Below are 16,265 nucleotides of genomic sequence, written 5' to 3' on the forward strand. Positions count from 1 at the left end.
TACCTGAACCGTCAGTCATGTTTGATCCTGAAGATTCTGCAGTAAACTATTTATTATTTGGCAGACAACTTGAGTCTGGCGTGTGGTTTGTTTATGCAGCGTGTTCTCAGCCAGGTATTGGCCCTGCAGGTTATCCTGCCCCCTGCTCATTGCCCTGGAGATTTATTGCCCCACGTTGGGATAGTAATTGCCTTGCTCCCCGAGGCTGAGAAGGTGGCTCTTGGTGTACAGGGAGTTGCATTAGTCAATGATTTTATGCATTCAAAGTCTCCAGAATTTTCATCTCATGATCTGGTATGCGTCCTATTGGACTAGGGGTGTAACTGGCTCAAGCAGATGGGTGCAGAATTCTCCAAGTTCAGCTTGGTAATAGCTCCTGTTGCTCAGTGGTAAAGTCCCTGAAAACTGAGTCTTCATATCTCAAGACTGGAACTGCAGTGTGCCAGCAAATACTGAGAATCTCTCTCAAACCATGCATTCTGCTCTAGTGTCTGGAGCCTGGGAGATGCACTGACAGTATGTCCCGTACAGGCACGGTGCGACTGGGTGTGCAAGCTGTGCAATTGCACAGGGCGGCACACCCAGGGGGGTTGGGAACAAGAGGCCCATGCTACTGCTGGGGGACCCAATCCCACTGGCGGCGGAAGAAGCAGAAGCCCCACACGGCTACCGCTGGACCCCCTCCCTCCGGCGGTGGAAGAATCGGAAAGCCCGTATGGCTGCCAGCAGGCTCCATTTCACTGGTGGCGGAAGAAGCAGGAGCCCCACGCGGCTACCACGTGGCGGTGGAAGAATCAGCCCGTACGGCTGCCAGCAGGCTCCATTCCATTGGTGGTGGAAGAAGCCCGTCCTGCAGCTCCTCCAAGAGCTGGCCCTGTGGTAATGCAACACTTAGTGCTCGCACTCCTGTGTTCTCCTCTTGTGATGCCTGATCTAAGCCTGTTCTCAGGGACTTTACCCCTGAGCATCAGGGGCTATTACCAAGCTGAACTAGAAGTCTGCCCCCATCTGCTTGAGCCTAGGTCACCTAATACCTGGGGGAGAGGCAAATGGTACCAGTTTTCAAAATTTGTATCACTGAAGAGATTTTTTGGTGGGCCTGGGACAGACCATGAATGAACAAGGGGGGGGGGGAGTACAGGGCTGGTGGAAACACACTAGGTGGACTAGGGCACCACCAATCTGGGAGCAGCGACGGCACGACTTCTCCTTCCCGGAGGTGTTGGGTCTGCATGGGCAGAAATAAGAGGCCACACAGAAAACAAACAGCGCCTCCCCGGGCCGTTGCAAAAAGAGGCAACATTGGTCCCAGGTTTGTGTGGCATTGTGTGCACAGGAGAAATAGCAACAATAGTGCCCCTGCCTCCATCTAGGTGCGTTCCCCAGGCTGCGGCGGGAAGGGGCCTCATCAACCCAGGTTCAAGCGCAGGAGGAACAGAAACAGCGCCCCCTCCTCCTGCTCGCAGGAAACAGGGCAACATCAGTGTCCGCATCCTCCAGAAAAGGCGCTGAAAGAGGAGGCTGCTGCTGGACTTATACTTCTAGTGGGGAGGAAGTGAATGAGTGAGAGCATGTGTGTGCATGAAGGAGCATGCGGCATGTGTGTGCGCGTGCGGCGTGTGTGTGTGGCGTGTGTGTGTGTGGCTGTGCATGTGAGCATGTTCTGTGATTGAGGATCTACCTTTCAACTCTCCCCTGCTAATCCACGATCCTCAGGGCATCTGGGAATCAGGAGATCCCAAGTATGAATAGCCTGGGATTTTCTATCCCTTTTAAGTTTGAAGTGTGGGATGGTGTTTGAAATATTTTATTGGTCTTTGGAAAATTTGCGTTTTTAAATTATTAGATGTTCTATAATCAGATGTTTTTGAAATAGTCTCTTATTAGTATGGTTTTACTTCTATTGATTTACATTTCCTGATTTTGTTTGTTTTCTGAGGAATTGTAATATTTCTGTTTTTCCATTGTTGAATTACATAATAGTCTGGCCTGTTGTGGTTAATAGTTCAGTTTTTGTCTGCATGTTTGTATTAATTCTTTGTGGTTACTTTATTCTGCATTTTTGGGAGGATCGGTTTGTATTTTGTATGTGTGACTGAGTTGACCTGTTCTTTGTAGGTATCTGTAGCAGTTTCTCTTTCTGTTTTCCTAATAGGTGTACTGGCATTTTAGGGCCTGGTGTAATTGCAGTTGTACCTCTTCATAAGTAGGGTTGTTAGTGTTTAGGTTCTGGCAGTTATTAGTTTTGGTATGGAAAATTTACTATATTGAAGGCTTTCGGAGAGCTAAGCCATACCCAGCACACATTACAATAGACCTTACTTTTTTGCAGGATTTTACAGCACTGCATGTAAATATAATATACATGTTACAAGTGATATTTTTACCTCAGAAGACTGTAATTAAAGGTTCTTGTTAATGTAAAATCTATAATTGCATAATTTTTAATTGTGTGGGCAGGCTGTGGGTTTTGCCTTTGAACCAGCCCTGGCCCTGTGGGTGAGAAGCTTTCATCAGCAATGTGACCTGCACCTTGTTTTTCAGCTACTTTCATTTTGGTCTTCCAATTCGATATTCACAACTAATAAATACAGACTGTACTCAATGGCTAAAGGAGCCATTGCATTTTCTGCTGTCGACTCTATTCCCTTCCCATGCAATACTGATCATGTCACATCTTTATACATATTTATTTATTCAGAAGCATTTGAAATTCTACCTTTTCCTTAAGGTGTATTACATAAAGTAACAAATCACTGAGTAAGTAATGGCTGCATGCTGATATGATTTAGAGATCTATTTGCCTGCAGTCTTGTTCATAAGTAGGGTACATTAGTAGGAATAGGCAGGCCTGGGAACTTGTTGATTTTGTGCTGGAGGCATGCATATCTTTTTTTCTCTTCTACTTCCTCCTCCAACACATTAATCTCTCTCTCCCAACCTATCTCCCTCCAAGTATGACCCAGCTCTCTGCTCCTCCCCACCCTCTTAGTCACAGTTTCCTGTCTTGTTACCTTCAGCTGAATCTCTAGTCCTGGAATAGCAGCTGCAGACTAAGCTGGGTTCCAGTTCCTTCCCACAAAGCTGCCTGTAGTGTCTGCTTCAGGCTCTCCTGCAGGTTTACCAAGGAAAGGGGGCAGGATGTAGCTGAAGCAGAAATTACAAAGCAGAAAACAATTGCTTTGTTCCCTTCTCCAGCCTCCTGAAAGGGAATGGCTGGAGCAGTAAACAGAAGGATCTGGAACTTTCTAGTGTTTCTCCAGAGTCCTGGCAATTGATGCAAATCCCAAGAGTGAAAGCCAGATTAATTCCGGGTATGAAAATACGGAAGTGTGTGAAATAGGTATAAATTGCATATATTTAGTTAAATCTAGCAGTAAGAGATCAAAAACCAGTTAGATGGTGCATGCCCAGAAGTGAGCAAATGTTGTGGACTTCACATTCAGGAAGATGTCTGGGCAGATGCTAGAGTAGTCTGCTGTGGCGTCTAAGCAAAGGTGTGAATAAACAGCCAAAGTTTACCTCTTCCCCAGAGAGTAAGGCACCAAGTTTCCAGGTGCAACATTAGAGGTAACTTCCATATTTTAGGGCAGAGCAGCTGAATGCACAGTCTCATGAATGCCAGTCTGGATGAAGACTATGGCGGGCAGGACAGAAAGGTCTGGGAGAATTAAAATTTCCTTGTGGAGGTGTAGGAGAGCAGATGGGAAAAGATTCAGGGGGCCAGTTGATTCACACATTTGAAGACAAAATGTAGTGTGCTAAATTTTATCCTGCCAGGGTAGCTGATGCATATTTGGCCTTTACCAAAAGTCTGGCTGCCATACTTTGTAAAAGTTGGAGATGGCTGAGATCGTATTGTACAATGCTATGGAATAGATTGGCAATAGTCAATGCAATTGGTGATCAATGAGTGTGTGACAGTAGCTAGGTTGTGTTTTTCAAAGTAGTTCTCATATTTCATAAATTTATGTGTTTTTAATTGATTTATATAAACCAATATCAATATTCCCTAACCAAGTGGCCAAGTTTCTGTGGCAGGCTGCAAGTACTGTAACTGGAAATCCTAGCAGACAGGTGCTCATGTGGCTGGGTGCTTCTGCCAGGCTACACAGAAGACCTAGGAGGCTGCTTACTCATGATAGCTGTTTAGGGATCTGATTTAAGGGGTTTTCCCATTCTGTGTCTATTGGGGGCCTTGTTAAATTAGGCCCTAAATCAAGCTATGATAGAATCAATGTGACAATAACAAACTAGAATATGCAGCAAAAACAGGCACTCACATAGCTGATCTGTTAGGCTAGGCACGGAAGCTAATTAAGCAACAACCGCCACACTAGTATTGCTGGTTATTTATATTACATAACTTGTGAACAGACTTGAGAGGTACATTCTGGAGGGAACTAAGTAGGGGATCTTGTAAGCTTTACTAACAATGATGGCTGAGTACCAAGGAAGAACACACTAGACTGAGCTGGATAAGGCGGAATCTTGCAGTCAGTTTGTGGCTGGCAGCTGGGGTGTATTCTTTGCAGTGTGCACAGAGTAACTAGTCAGTCTATATGATCACTGGGTTCTTTCTCTGCCAAGGAAATGAAGTCATCAACACTAGAAAGCATTTTTTTTTTCAGTATCAGTCTTGTGCCAGACCTCCTCACCTTTAGGAAGCAACTTGCACACAAGCTCTCACAAATGCTATGGCTCTTACTCAAGCTGTCACACATACTATTGCTTGAGCTCTCTCATACGCATGCGTGTGCTGATGAGATATAGCAATATAGAGACACAAGACAGCGTGTGTATATATATATATATATATATATATAATCTATATATCTGTCATACATGCTGATGCTCTCTCACTCTGTCCCAGGAATGTGTAGGGTGCTGGCAGCAGCAGAACATCCCCTCTTCAGCTGTGCGGCCTAGCCCCACACAGCAGCCTTCTCCCTTAGGCTGCATGGCTCAGCTTGAAGCAGCAGTAGCCTTCTCTTAAGTGCAAGGATTGGACCAACCCAGCAGCCTTCTCTCTTCAGCTGCATGGCCCAGTTCAACACGGTAGACTTCATTTGGCTGAGCCCTGTGGCCTATGCGGCAGCCTCCCCTTAAGTTCAGCTTCGAGTCCCTCTGATGCAACAGCTGCCTCTTTTCAGTTGTGTGGGAGTAGGGACCCTGGGGTGTGCAGGTAACCTTGACCATCTGACTGCCTTGATCCCTGATGCAATGCTGCTTGCAGCAGCAGCTTGCTGTTAGGCTAGACTGAGAGAATAAAACAATTAGTGGCGCTGCTAAGACTCAGGCCACTGAACTGGTAGCCCAGGGTACGGGTCCCATGTGTCTGGTCTAAAAGTGCCACTTCTCTGCTGTAACATACTTCCAACTCTCTTGCTGGAATATCACAAGATAGACATGTTGCTAGATTTATTAAGCCAGTCTTCAGCTGTATTTCTTTACAGGTAAGGACTAATTAGTATAAGGGTATTATGTCAGAGCATGTTTGTTTTTCTCCTGTAGTATTCCCATGGCAAATATTCTGTATCTCTTATATAATAGTTGTTCTTAAAATGAAACCCAATATTTATAAAACTGTAGGTATATATTTAAAATTGCGGCTGGCATGGGGATTCCTCTCTCAGAGTTGTTGTAAGTAGTGAGAAGTGATTATTCAGAGGTCTGCGCATGCATAGCCAGAGGGTAAGGATTGATTGCATCTTCCTCATAGTGCCCATTGAATTCACCTGAGGGGCAACAAGAAACTCCTTGCCTATGGTGGGTGGTACTTTCAGAGGCTGAAATCCTGTGTTTTCTTGTCCTGAAAATCAACAGTCAAACTGACACATTTTTTTTTTTTTCGTTCCCTAAAGGAAAACATCTAGAGCGCAAACTGATCCGGACCAGAGCCTCGCTGAATTATGGCAGGGAATGACAGGTGAGCTGCTTCTAGGGGTAAGGGCTGAACCTTTAAAATCATTATCCAGTCAGTCCCAGTACCTTCACAGCCACAGGTTATGGCATCCATTGGGAACCCAGTCCTCTTCATTTGCACCCCAAGCCCTACCAGATCGGTATTGCTGTTGTGAGATGGCTAGGATATCCTTCCCCCATAGCGAGGACTGTGAACACACCTTTCACAGCATCGCAAGCTTCTGCCAACCCAATGAGCAGAAGCCACATCTGGAAACAAAACCCAGATTCCACATCTGCATGGTCTAATCATTCAATTAGATGCTTAAGGATTTGAATTTTAGAGCCTATGGAGAAGTATGATCACATTGAGCATTTTGAGAAATTTAATTCTGTTAGTGTCTTTGTACAATACTCACAGGTGGCAAACTCTGGTCCTCGAGGGCCACGAACAGGCCAGGTTTTCAGGATATCCACAATGAATACGCATGAGATCTGCATGCTCTGCCTCTAATGTATGCCAAACTCTCATGCGTATTCATTGTGGTTATTCTGAAAACCTGGCCTGTTTGTGGCCCTTGGACTGGAGCTTGCCACTTCTGATTCAAAGGAAAGAGAAACCATTAACATTCATATTAAGATTTGAATGTAAATTGATTATGGTCTGTAGTGTCAGCCAGATCCAGCTAACTTGACTGGGATAGTTAATGGTACAGGCACGCTGCTGAATGTACTGTACCTGGCTATTTGAATGGTAGCCAATAAGTTTACCCAGTAATACTGCTCCACACCAGAATGCCGTGGGACCACTTCTGAAATGGCTGGATAAGTTAAATCCCGCTGTTTTGTCTAGCTAAGTTCAAACTTAGCCAGATAAATTACTTTAAATGCTGACCCCCATTGTTTTTGCATGAACACAATTTCCACTCCTACTTTAAACATCATCTTTGATTAACCATTAAAATTAATTTCTACAAATAGAACTCTTATGTTAGAAATTAAGAACACATGCCCAGTATTTTGTTTCTAATCCAGGCCACAAGTACCTGACATGATCAAAACAGGTGGATAGATTCCATGCTGCTTCTCCTAGGGATAAGCAATGGATTTCTGTAACTCCACCTTAATGGTTCATGGACTTCTTCCAGGATTTGTCCAAACCTTTTTTTTTTAACCCAGCTACACTAATAATTTTCACTACATTCTCTGGCAACATAAGAAATTGCCATGCTGGGTCAGACCAAGGGTCCATCAAGCCCAGCATCCTGTTTCCAACAGAGGCCAAACCAACAAATTCCAGTTTAATTGTGTTGAATAAAAAATATTTTTAGTTACACCTTAGTAACTTCATTGTGTGTCCCTTAGTCTTTGTACTTTTTGAAAACGTAAACTGATTTAATGTTTACTCATTCCACACCACTCATTTTATAGACCTCTATCCTATCTCTCTCTGGCCGTCTCTTCTCCAAGCTGAAGAGTCCTAACCTCTTTTGCCTTTCCTCCTAGAATTGTTCCATCCCCTTTATCTTGGTTGCCCTTCTCTGTACCTTTTCTAATTCTGCTATCTTGAGATGTGGTGACCAGAAATGAACACAATACTCAAGATGAGGTTGCACCATGGACTTCAGAACTGTTACAATCTTTATTTCTTGGACTACCTGGGTCCTATCTAAGACCATTACAGCTTCTCCAGAATGCAGCCACAAGAGTTATGTGGGGGAAAAAATTTGACCACATTACCCCAACCCTTATTGAATTACATTGGCAAAGAATTGTATATAAGACTATGTATTCTATACAAATCTATAAATCACAAACCAACTGAATGGCTAAATGCATCATTACATCTTCACACACCACAAAGGAATCTTCGTTCAGTTAATAAGTGTCTTTTATCAATACCATCAATCAGAACGGCACACCTATGAGGTAAGAACAAGCTATCTCAGTGGCAGGCCCCAAACTATGGAACTCTTTACCTGATGAATTTAGACTACAAAAGGAGGATATGAAACTATTTAAAAATCTGAAAACGCTACTATTCAAAAATGCTTATGAATTAACAGCAGAGAAATGATCAACCTGTTTGCATGCTTCACTAGGCTTTCCCTGTTTAATGTTATACTTTTTTATTTGATATTTGTTTTACTCTATTTGATTTTAATTTTTAGCTAACCATTCACTAGGCCATTTTAAGTTAATATTTGCTCGCAAAGTAATCCACTGTTTATAACTTGATTTACATTTTTAACTATGTATTTAACTATGTATTTTTTGCATTTTTATCTATTTGACTAATTGTGCACAGTCTAGATTGTCCACAGATTGACGGTATAATAAACCAATACAGAGGGATTATGACATTGTTTTATTCTCCATTCTTTTTCTAATCTCTAGCATTTGCTTTCTTGGCTGCTGCTGTACACTGAGCAGAAGATTTCAATGTATTTTCAACGATGACACCTAGATCCTTTTCTTGAGTGGTGACTCCTAATGTGGAACCTTTGTAGCTATAATTTGGGTTACTCTTCCCTAAGTGCATCATTTTGCACTTGTCAATTACATTTCATTTGCATGCCCAATCTCCCAGTTTGCAAGGTCCTCATGCAATTTCTCATATTCCTGTGACTCAATGCTCTGTTTAACATGCCAACCCTCTACCAATTTGATCCAACCTATTGTTTCGATATAATTTGTATCCTGGTATCCTCCCAAGTCTGAGATTCCAATTATCTCTTCATCCAGTACTTTACACTCTAATTCTCCCATCTTATTTTTTTGACTTTTAGCATTTGTGTGCAGACAAAGGGTAACTGGGAATCTTTCTGCTCTCTGCTCTTAAAGGCACCTGGTCCCTTTTAGCATTTATTGCATCCTCTCTACTGGGATTCCCTAACTTCCCTGTTTGGTTTATACCATTTTAAAGATACATCACTCCAAACCATGTGCATCTGAGTGACTGTCTGCTTTCCCCCATCTAGTTCAAAAGCTGCACTATCTCCTTTTCAAAGGTTAGTGCCAACAGCCTGGTTCCACTCTGGTTAAGGTGGAGCCCATCCCCTCAGAAAAGGCACCCCCCTTCCCCAAATCCTAACAAACCTAAAATCCTCTTCTCTACACTATTGTCTCATCCAGGCATTGAGACTCTGGACTCTGCCTGCCTCTGGGGTCCTGCATGTGGAATGGGGAGCATTTCTGAGACTGCTATCTGGGAGGTTCTCTATTTCAACTTTCTATCTAAAATCCAAAACTTGGCTTCCAGAATGTCCCTCCTGCACTTTCCTATCATTGGTACCTATATGTACCAAGACAGCTGGCTCCTCCCTATCTGTGATGCATGAGGTCCACTACCTTTGCACCGGAAAAGTGAATTACCAAATGATCCTCATGTCCACCTGCCACTCATCTGTCTCTATTCCTAATCGAATCACCAAGTATGTCCATCCTAACCCTTCCCTCCTGGGCATGTGCCCTTGTAGATGTATCCTCTGTGTGAGAAGTTACTACTTCACCTTGAGAGCAGGTCCTAATTCCAGGATTGATTCCTGCCTCACCAAAGTGATGCTGTCCTTCAGGTGACCTTTCTCCAAGGTAGCCCAGGGTTGAGGGTGGGACTGCTATTATGTTCCTAAAGGTCTCCTCTATACCTCTCCCTTGGCTCCTCCAGGTCTACCACTCTAGCCTTCAGGGATTTAGTTCTGCTCTTGATGAAGTGTAAGTCTGTAGAAAACTCATTTTAGGCCAAAAACCACTGGGTGAGGGGTCTGGGTAAGGTGGAGAGAGCAAGCTGAAGAACCAGAGGGGTCTGCATGACCTTGAGATAGACTGGGAATGTCTTTCACATGAACACGTGTTAAAAATCTGCTTACCTGTGCATGTTAAAGCTGACAAAGTCCTAAGGGAGATATGCAAACTACGTTAGTTTATGTAACTGCTTAAAATTAGCACATGTGTGATGGGTGTTTCTAAATCTTGCATGCATAATTTAAGATTCCAGCACCCGTACACTCGTTTTAGAGCTGCCCTTCCTGTGCTGTCTGACCATGGAGTGATGGTATTCTCCATTCCTTAACACTTCCTAACATTCTGTATGCTTTTGTGACCACTACCACTCACTGAGCCAAGGATTTCAAAGTATTGTCCCTGAAAACAGGCTCATTTGTTATACTCTTATTTCAAATGAATGTGCATTCCTCTTCTCTCCCTTTCCGTGATCCACCCCCCATTCCTCTTTCTATCCCTTCTCCCTTCCTCCTAGTTTTTCTTGATCTCTTCCTTTCCTTCCCTTCTCAATTTTGGTCTGTCCACCTCCCAGCATCCTTCCCCAGTCTCTCCATCCTATGTGACCTAGTTCTGTTTCCACACACAAGTCAGTGCAGATGCCAACTGTACAGTATTTGTCTGTCCTGGTCAGTTTTACATGAGGCCTGTGGGTGGCTGGTCCTTAAAACTCAGTATAATTGCTGGCATCCATACAAAAGAGGCACTATACTCAATGCCTCTCTTCTCAGTCCTCTGACTAACCCCTGTCAGCTCAGCTCACTGCCTTTTGGCAGCTTTGAAAGTGAGCACAGGGCCTACGAGTCCAGCATGTACAGTCCTTGTGATGGCCCCAAGGCTTCCTGTATGGGGGTGGGGCCTAATCCCTTCTGTCTGCCAACATGGTTTTATCTTCCCTCCCGTCTTCCTCCCATGCAGTCATTTAATTCTGTGTAGGAAGGCAGGAGGAGTCCAGTGCTGCTCACTTCCCTTTCTTCGAGGTCTGAGAATATCCCCAGCTGTCAGACTACTCCTTACTGCCCTCTCTTCTGCTCTCCTTAAGTTCACTGACCCAGCACCAGCAGTTACTTCCTCCTATTGCATATTCCAGAGATGAGGGAAGGAGGCAGAATTGCTGTTCTGGAATGGACTAAAGATTACAATACTGTTTAGCAAGACTTCACTTCTTTTTTTCAGAATTTCCTTAAAATGAAGAAAAGCAGCACTTCTGGAGTTGTACAGAGGAAGTCATTAGTATTTCCCCCATTACACACTTCCTAGTTTCCATAGCAGCACTGTCAGTACGTTCTGGAGAATCTTTAGATCATTACCTTTAAATTCATATGTCCTCATCAATTATAAGACTTATGGACTCTGAGAGAAGTCCATTACAACTGCAGTGTCTTTAATTCTCAGCACTGTGGAGTGTATTCCGGTTTCATCCTCTGGTACTCTTCACTGAGCTTAATTGTTATACAAGGAGATACAGTGGGACAGTATTAAGCTTTACTTCCAGCTCCAGCCTGCCGACTGCTCATGGTAACCTCTTGGCGGTCTCTGGTTTCAGAAGGCATCCACGGCAACGCTTCAGACCCTGGCTGATCGAACAGATTAACAGCAAGAAATATGAGGGCTTATGTTGGGTGGATGCTGAACACACCATGTTCCGCATTCAGTGGAAACACCTGTCCAGGAGGGATTCCAGTCAGAAAGACTATGAGCTCTTCAAGGTAAGCCAAGCTTAATTTCCTGCTCCAAAACTCAGATTCCCCCTAACGTGTGAAGATGGACAAGCCAATGAATTTACTTAGGAAGTATCAAGAGTTCCTTAGTGCTGGCAGAGCACCCATGAAAGCACAGATCTGTCAAACCAGGAGACCAGTTTAGGAATGAATACCATGATGCTAAATTTCAGTAGAGCACCTAACAGGCATTTTGTCTGTCTACATTTTAGTCTGCACAAATCCAGTCGCTATTCATAATACCCAGGTATACTTACACCATCTAAAACTGTGTAAAGTATACATGATTGTTCACATATTAAACTTTCATGTACACACGCTTTTAGCCATGTCCATGGAAAGATCTTTAGTGTCTAAATGCATGCACATTGTAAAACTACATGCATACTCTTAGCCAGCTGAATATCCATTTAAATGGATTCAGCCATTCCCATTTTTACCTGCATAGTTTCCAACTAAGCATTTCAAAATTTAGCACTAGTTTGCCATTTCTGTGGTCACAATATGGATCCTGTTGGAAATATGAATATTTGCATGCCAGAAGGATAAAGATGACTGTAGACAATTAGTAAAATGGTCAAAGGTATGGTAATGTTAATCTAACCCCCCCCCCAAAATCATGCATTTTGAATGTAGACATTCAAGTCAAGTACCACTTTGGAGGATGTCACGGATGGGTTATCAGAGTAAGGCAAAAGGGGCTTATTTCTCCTTCCCACAAATGTATTGTAAGCCCCTTCAGGTGGGAGTCTCTGAGAGAAATGGAGCAGGCAAACCATGGGAGCCAATGTCTAGTGTGACTAATCTGAGATATATGGATTGTGAAATATATATACATTTGTGCTAATGTTTACATATCCTTGGCAGAATTTATAAGATGTATGGTATTTTAAGAAAACAGGAGTGATTAGACAAAACACATCTGTCGCTTTTAATGTATTTCAAATTAAAACTATTATGCATTACAGAATAGCACAATCACTAAATGAACTTTGCTGTAAGGGAAATAAAATGTCCTGTTCAAAAGTTTGCATTCGCTTGAATGTCTGGGCTGATAAAATATACTCAAGTTGACAGATACAGGTTGAGAGGGCAATGGAAGGGTAGGTATCCACACCTGTCCCTTGTTTGATCGTAATTAGTGACTGTGTATAAATAGTCTCTTAGCTCTTGAGAAACACTTGTGCAATTCATCCAGGGCTGCACTGACTTTGGTTAGTGAAACATGGGGAAAGCAAAAGAACTGTGAGAATCTGCAAGCAAAAGTAGCTCAACTTTATGAATCAGGAAAATGATATAAAAACTTAGCCACAGATTTGAAAATGCCAATCAATATTCAAACTCTGATCAAGAAGTGGAAAATTATGGGTTCTGTTAATACCAAGGTAGATCAAAGATTTCAGTCACAGCAATCCTGAAAATTTCAGGATGCAAAAAAAACCCACAAGCAACTTTAACTGAAATACAGGCTTCTATGAAACAAGATGTAGGTGTTTCAGCATGCACAATAAAGATAGATGAACAAAAATGGACTGCATGGTAGAGTTGCTGGAAAAAGGCCATTGCTGAACCAATGGCACAAAACAGCCTGCTTACAATACGCCAAACAGCACTTGGAGACCTATAGAAGCCTCAAATTCTGTAACAAATTGGAGTGACAAGACCAAAATTGAACTTTATGCTCAACCATAAATGCTATGAGAAGCACATCACCGTGAAGCATGAAGGTGAATCTCTACTGTTGTGGGGGTGTGAGCTACAGCGTCACAGGGAATTTCATCAAAATTGGCAGGATTGCCCAAATCTGGTTATATCCTGACATAATTAGACACAGCTGTGAAGAAAAGAGTTCTTAGCAATGAGTTTTGGAGCCCAATATATACTGAAATACCCCAGTAAATGCTGTATCTGGTATTTAAATAACTGACAGGCCGATACAGTACCAATGTGTAAAAAAAAGTGTGGCAGTGTCTGGCGCCTGCTCATTTGACATGCGTACATTTTGGTTCTTGATCCATTTGATTCAGTATTCAAATTAGACACAAATCCAAGCAGTGCCAAAGAAGCACGAAAAGCGTGCCTATGAAGCGGTAGGCGTTCGCAATCTAGTTTACTGTATAGAGCGCCTATACAGTATCCTGGGTGCGCTGGATCCATACCTGTCATTTCTAATGTCAGTTTGAAAATGTAGAAATGTTACACTTCAAACTTTCCATCGATCTGGAAACTTATCCCATTTCCCCCCCTCTTTGTGACATTGCCGCGTCATAATCCTACCTTGGACATGTAAGTCGCATCACAAGTAGCAAAAATCGCTTTGTATTTGGTTCAGGACAGAGCAGTTACAGCAGTACTTTTGGATATCATTTAGAAGATCAGCAGCGCTTTCAGCAGGTAAGTGGATGGTTCTTTCCAACAGAACCCACATGGACACTGGGGCTGCTGCCCTGAGCATCCAGACCTCCTTGATCAGAGGTCCTGCTGCCTTCCACGTCTGGGAGCTCAAGGCAGTGGCCATGGACGTTGGAAGGCAGGGGGACCTCCAATCATGGACATCCGGAAAGAGGCGGGAACATCAGCCCCTACCTTCCACATCTGAGTGCCTGTGAAGGCCTGGAAAGGTGCTCAAGGTAGCCTGGATGTCCAGATAAAGTTGCCTTCCAACATCCATGGCCGCTGCCTTGAGCGCCCAGACGTGCAAGGTAGGGGCCCCCAATCATGGTGCTCAAGGCAGTGGCCATGGATGTCTTTATTGCATGTTCTGCATGTGCTCTTCTTCCTTCAGGGTCATTCTGTTGATTATTGCTCCATTCATTGATCCCTTTCCTTATTTTTTTCTCCTATTCAGACAGTCATGCCAGGAAAACATTCCATTGCACGGGTAGAGGCAGAGTCCAGAGATCGGCAACCGATGGAAGGCACTAGTTCAGGCTGTTGCTTGATGCTGTCCATGGGCCTCTCTTGTTTCTGGTTCAATATTTTCATTTATTCTGCTTTGGTCAATTTCCATCATGCTGTCTCTCCAGTCATTCTTTTTTTTCCCATTCAGGCATGGCTGGAAAACGTACTATTGCGCAGGTCGAGGCAGAGTACGTGAACATCAGGAGCCAGAAGACACAAGCTCTAGCCATCCATCTAAAAAGCAAACCCGTGACACTCGCTTCACAGATGAAGAAAAGGAGTTACTGTGCCGTGCTGTCTGTGACAAATATAAAGTTCTCTTCCAGTCCAAGGTTTCAAGCTCCACGAAGAAACTGATTTGGGAGAAGATTGCACAGGATCTGAGCTCCCTTTCTGTCACACCCAGGGTCGCAAAACAGGTACAGCAGCGGTGGGACGATACTAGCAAAGAGGTAAAAGAAAAGGCTGCCAAAATTGTCGTGGCAGCAAAGAGGAGCGGCAGACGACCACACTGTAGTATTGACACCTGTGGAGGAGCTGGTTCTCAGTACTGTGAGGCCAGAGGTCGTCGGCAGCATGCACACAGTTCAGCACTGACTCAGGAGCAAGTCTAGGTAGGCATAAACATATCTTGTTTGCATCAGATGTTGACTTTTGTGTTCCTGAGGGGTTAACTGGCAATGCTAACTGCAATCTTTCTCCACAGATTACGTGAACAATGGTGATGTAACTAGCAACAAATCCATTCCCATGCCTCTCTGCTACAGGCTGCTGCTCCACTGGCACAGGAAATATCACAGGACTAAGGCAGTCTATTCCAAATAATGCCTGGTCCAAGTGAGCAGTTTATGAATAGAATCACCTCTCGACAGGATCACGACAATGAATCCATGCTCCAGGAAATGAGGTTGATCCGAGCCAATAGCAATGCTGTGCTGGCTTCCCACACGATTTTCATGAAGAAAATGAGACTTGATCAGTGCCGTTAGATGTCACCTCACCTTTTTGTTACATTAAACAATAAATTTGAAATAAACATTTTTTTTGCATAAACTGTTTATGGGCCATGCCACTCCTACAACACACTAGTTTCATTCAATAAATTAAACTTCTACAACTTTTAAATTTAAAAAAAAAAAAAAAAAAAAAAGATATTTAACTATTTACAAACATTTTTTGGGTTGAAAATAAAATAAAAACTTGTGGGAGGACATGGAGGAGGATCAGGCATTGACATTGAGCAGACAGTGCCCGTCCTCTAGGAGCCTGTGTCATGAGGAGCAGGCACGGAGCTCCTACCATTGTGCACAGGAGCTCAGTTATCTCCTGCTGGCCACGGTGCAGGATGGTCACCACCTGCACTGCCATTCCCTCCTGGACCTCCAGGCTGCGGATCAACTGTGCCAAGAGGACCAGCACATCAGCCAGGTGCCCCTCAAGGGCTGAGGCCCCTTCCCTGGCTCCTGCGCCGGCCTCTGGCCATCGACCCACCCCTGGAAAGACAGGGTTAATGACAATGTCCTTGTTGCCCATGGTGAGGGGGGAGGGGCATATTCGGTGGCAGTTCATTATCCCCTTCCTCCTCTGCCGCTGTGTCTGACAAGAGAAAAAGTGAAGGCATTACTGCTGTCATACATGCAAACATCCAGCAGGGTAGGAAGGAGAACTTTGACATTTTTAAACAGGACCCTAACCTCTAGCATTGGTGAGTATGACATTTAAAAACGCAAATGTGATCAGTGTGCCATAGCATTAAACATCCACATACTTTAACTATGCTGATGCTATTAAAGGCTCACCTTGCTGTTCCTCTGGAGGAGCCGATTCAGTGGTGGATGATCCAACAGAGGTGCTCTGAAAACAGAAATAGCAAAAGTGTCACAGCTGTGCATGCAAAGATCCAGAATGGCACAAATGTTAAATTTCTTATTGACATTACTAAAGACGACCTTGCCGCTT

The 16,265-nt window shown here is 43.6% G+C and overlaps 1 protein-coding gene and 1 long non-coding RNA gene across 5 annotated transcripts in view; both read left to right on the forward strand.

Annotated features, from left to right (window-relative positions):
* Positions 1 to 16,265, forward strand: part of IRF7 (interferon regulatory factor 7) — a 128,113-nt gene that overhangs the window by 2,148 nt on the left and 109,700 nt on the right. For 2 of the 4 annotated variants that reach the window (XM_029582758.1, XM_029582754.1), the window contains exons 2-3: positions 5,865 to 5,929; positions 11,231 to 11,393. In XM_029582758.1, coding sequence (XP_029438618.1) covers positions 5,913 to 5,929; positions 11,231 to 11,393 — 180 coding nt within the window. In that variant the 5' untranslated portion in view covers positions 5,865 to 5,912. Of the gene's footprint in view, positions 1 to 5,864; positions 5,947 to 11,230; positions 11,394 to 16,265 lie in introns of all 4 variants that reach the window. The other 2 variants (XM_029582755.1, XM_029582757.1) reach the window with 2 other exon arrangements.
* Positions 14,500 to 15,487, forward strand: LOC115079320. The gene is made up of 2 exons (XR_003853256.1): positions 14,500 to 14,920; positions 15,013 to 15,487. It is a non-coding gene; the product is annotated as an uncharacterized LOC115079320 (long non-coding RNA).

This window comes from Rhinatrema bivittatum, chromosome 17 (genome assembly GCF_901001135.1).
Source record: "Rhinatrema bivittatum chromosome 17, aRhiBiv1.1, whole genome shotgun sequence".
NCBI classification, from domain to species: domain Eukaryota; kingdom Metazoa; phylum Chordata; class Amphibia; order Gymnophiona; family Rhinatrematidae; genus Rhinatrema; species Rhinatrema bivittatum.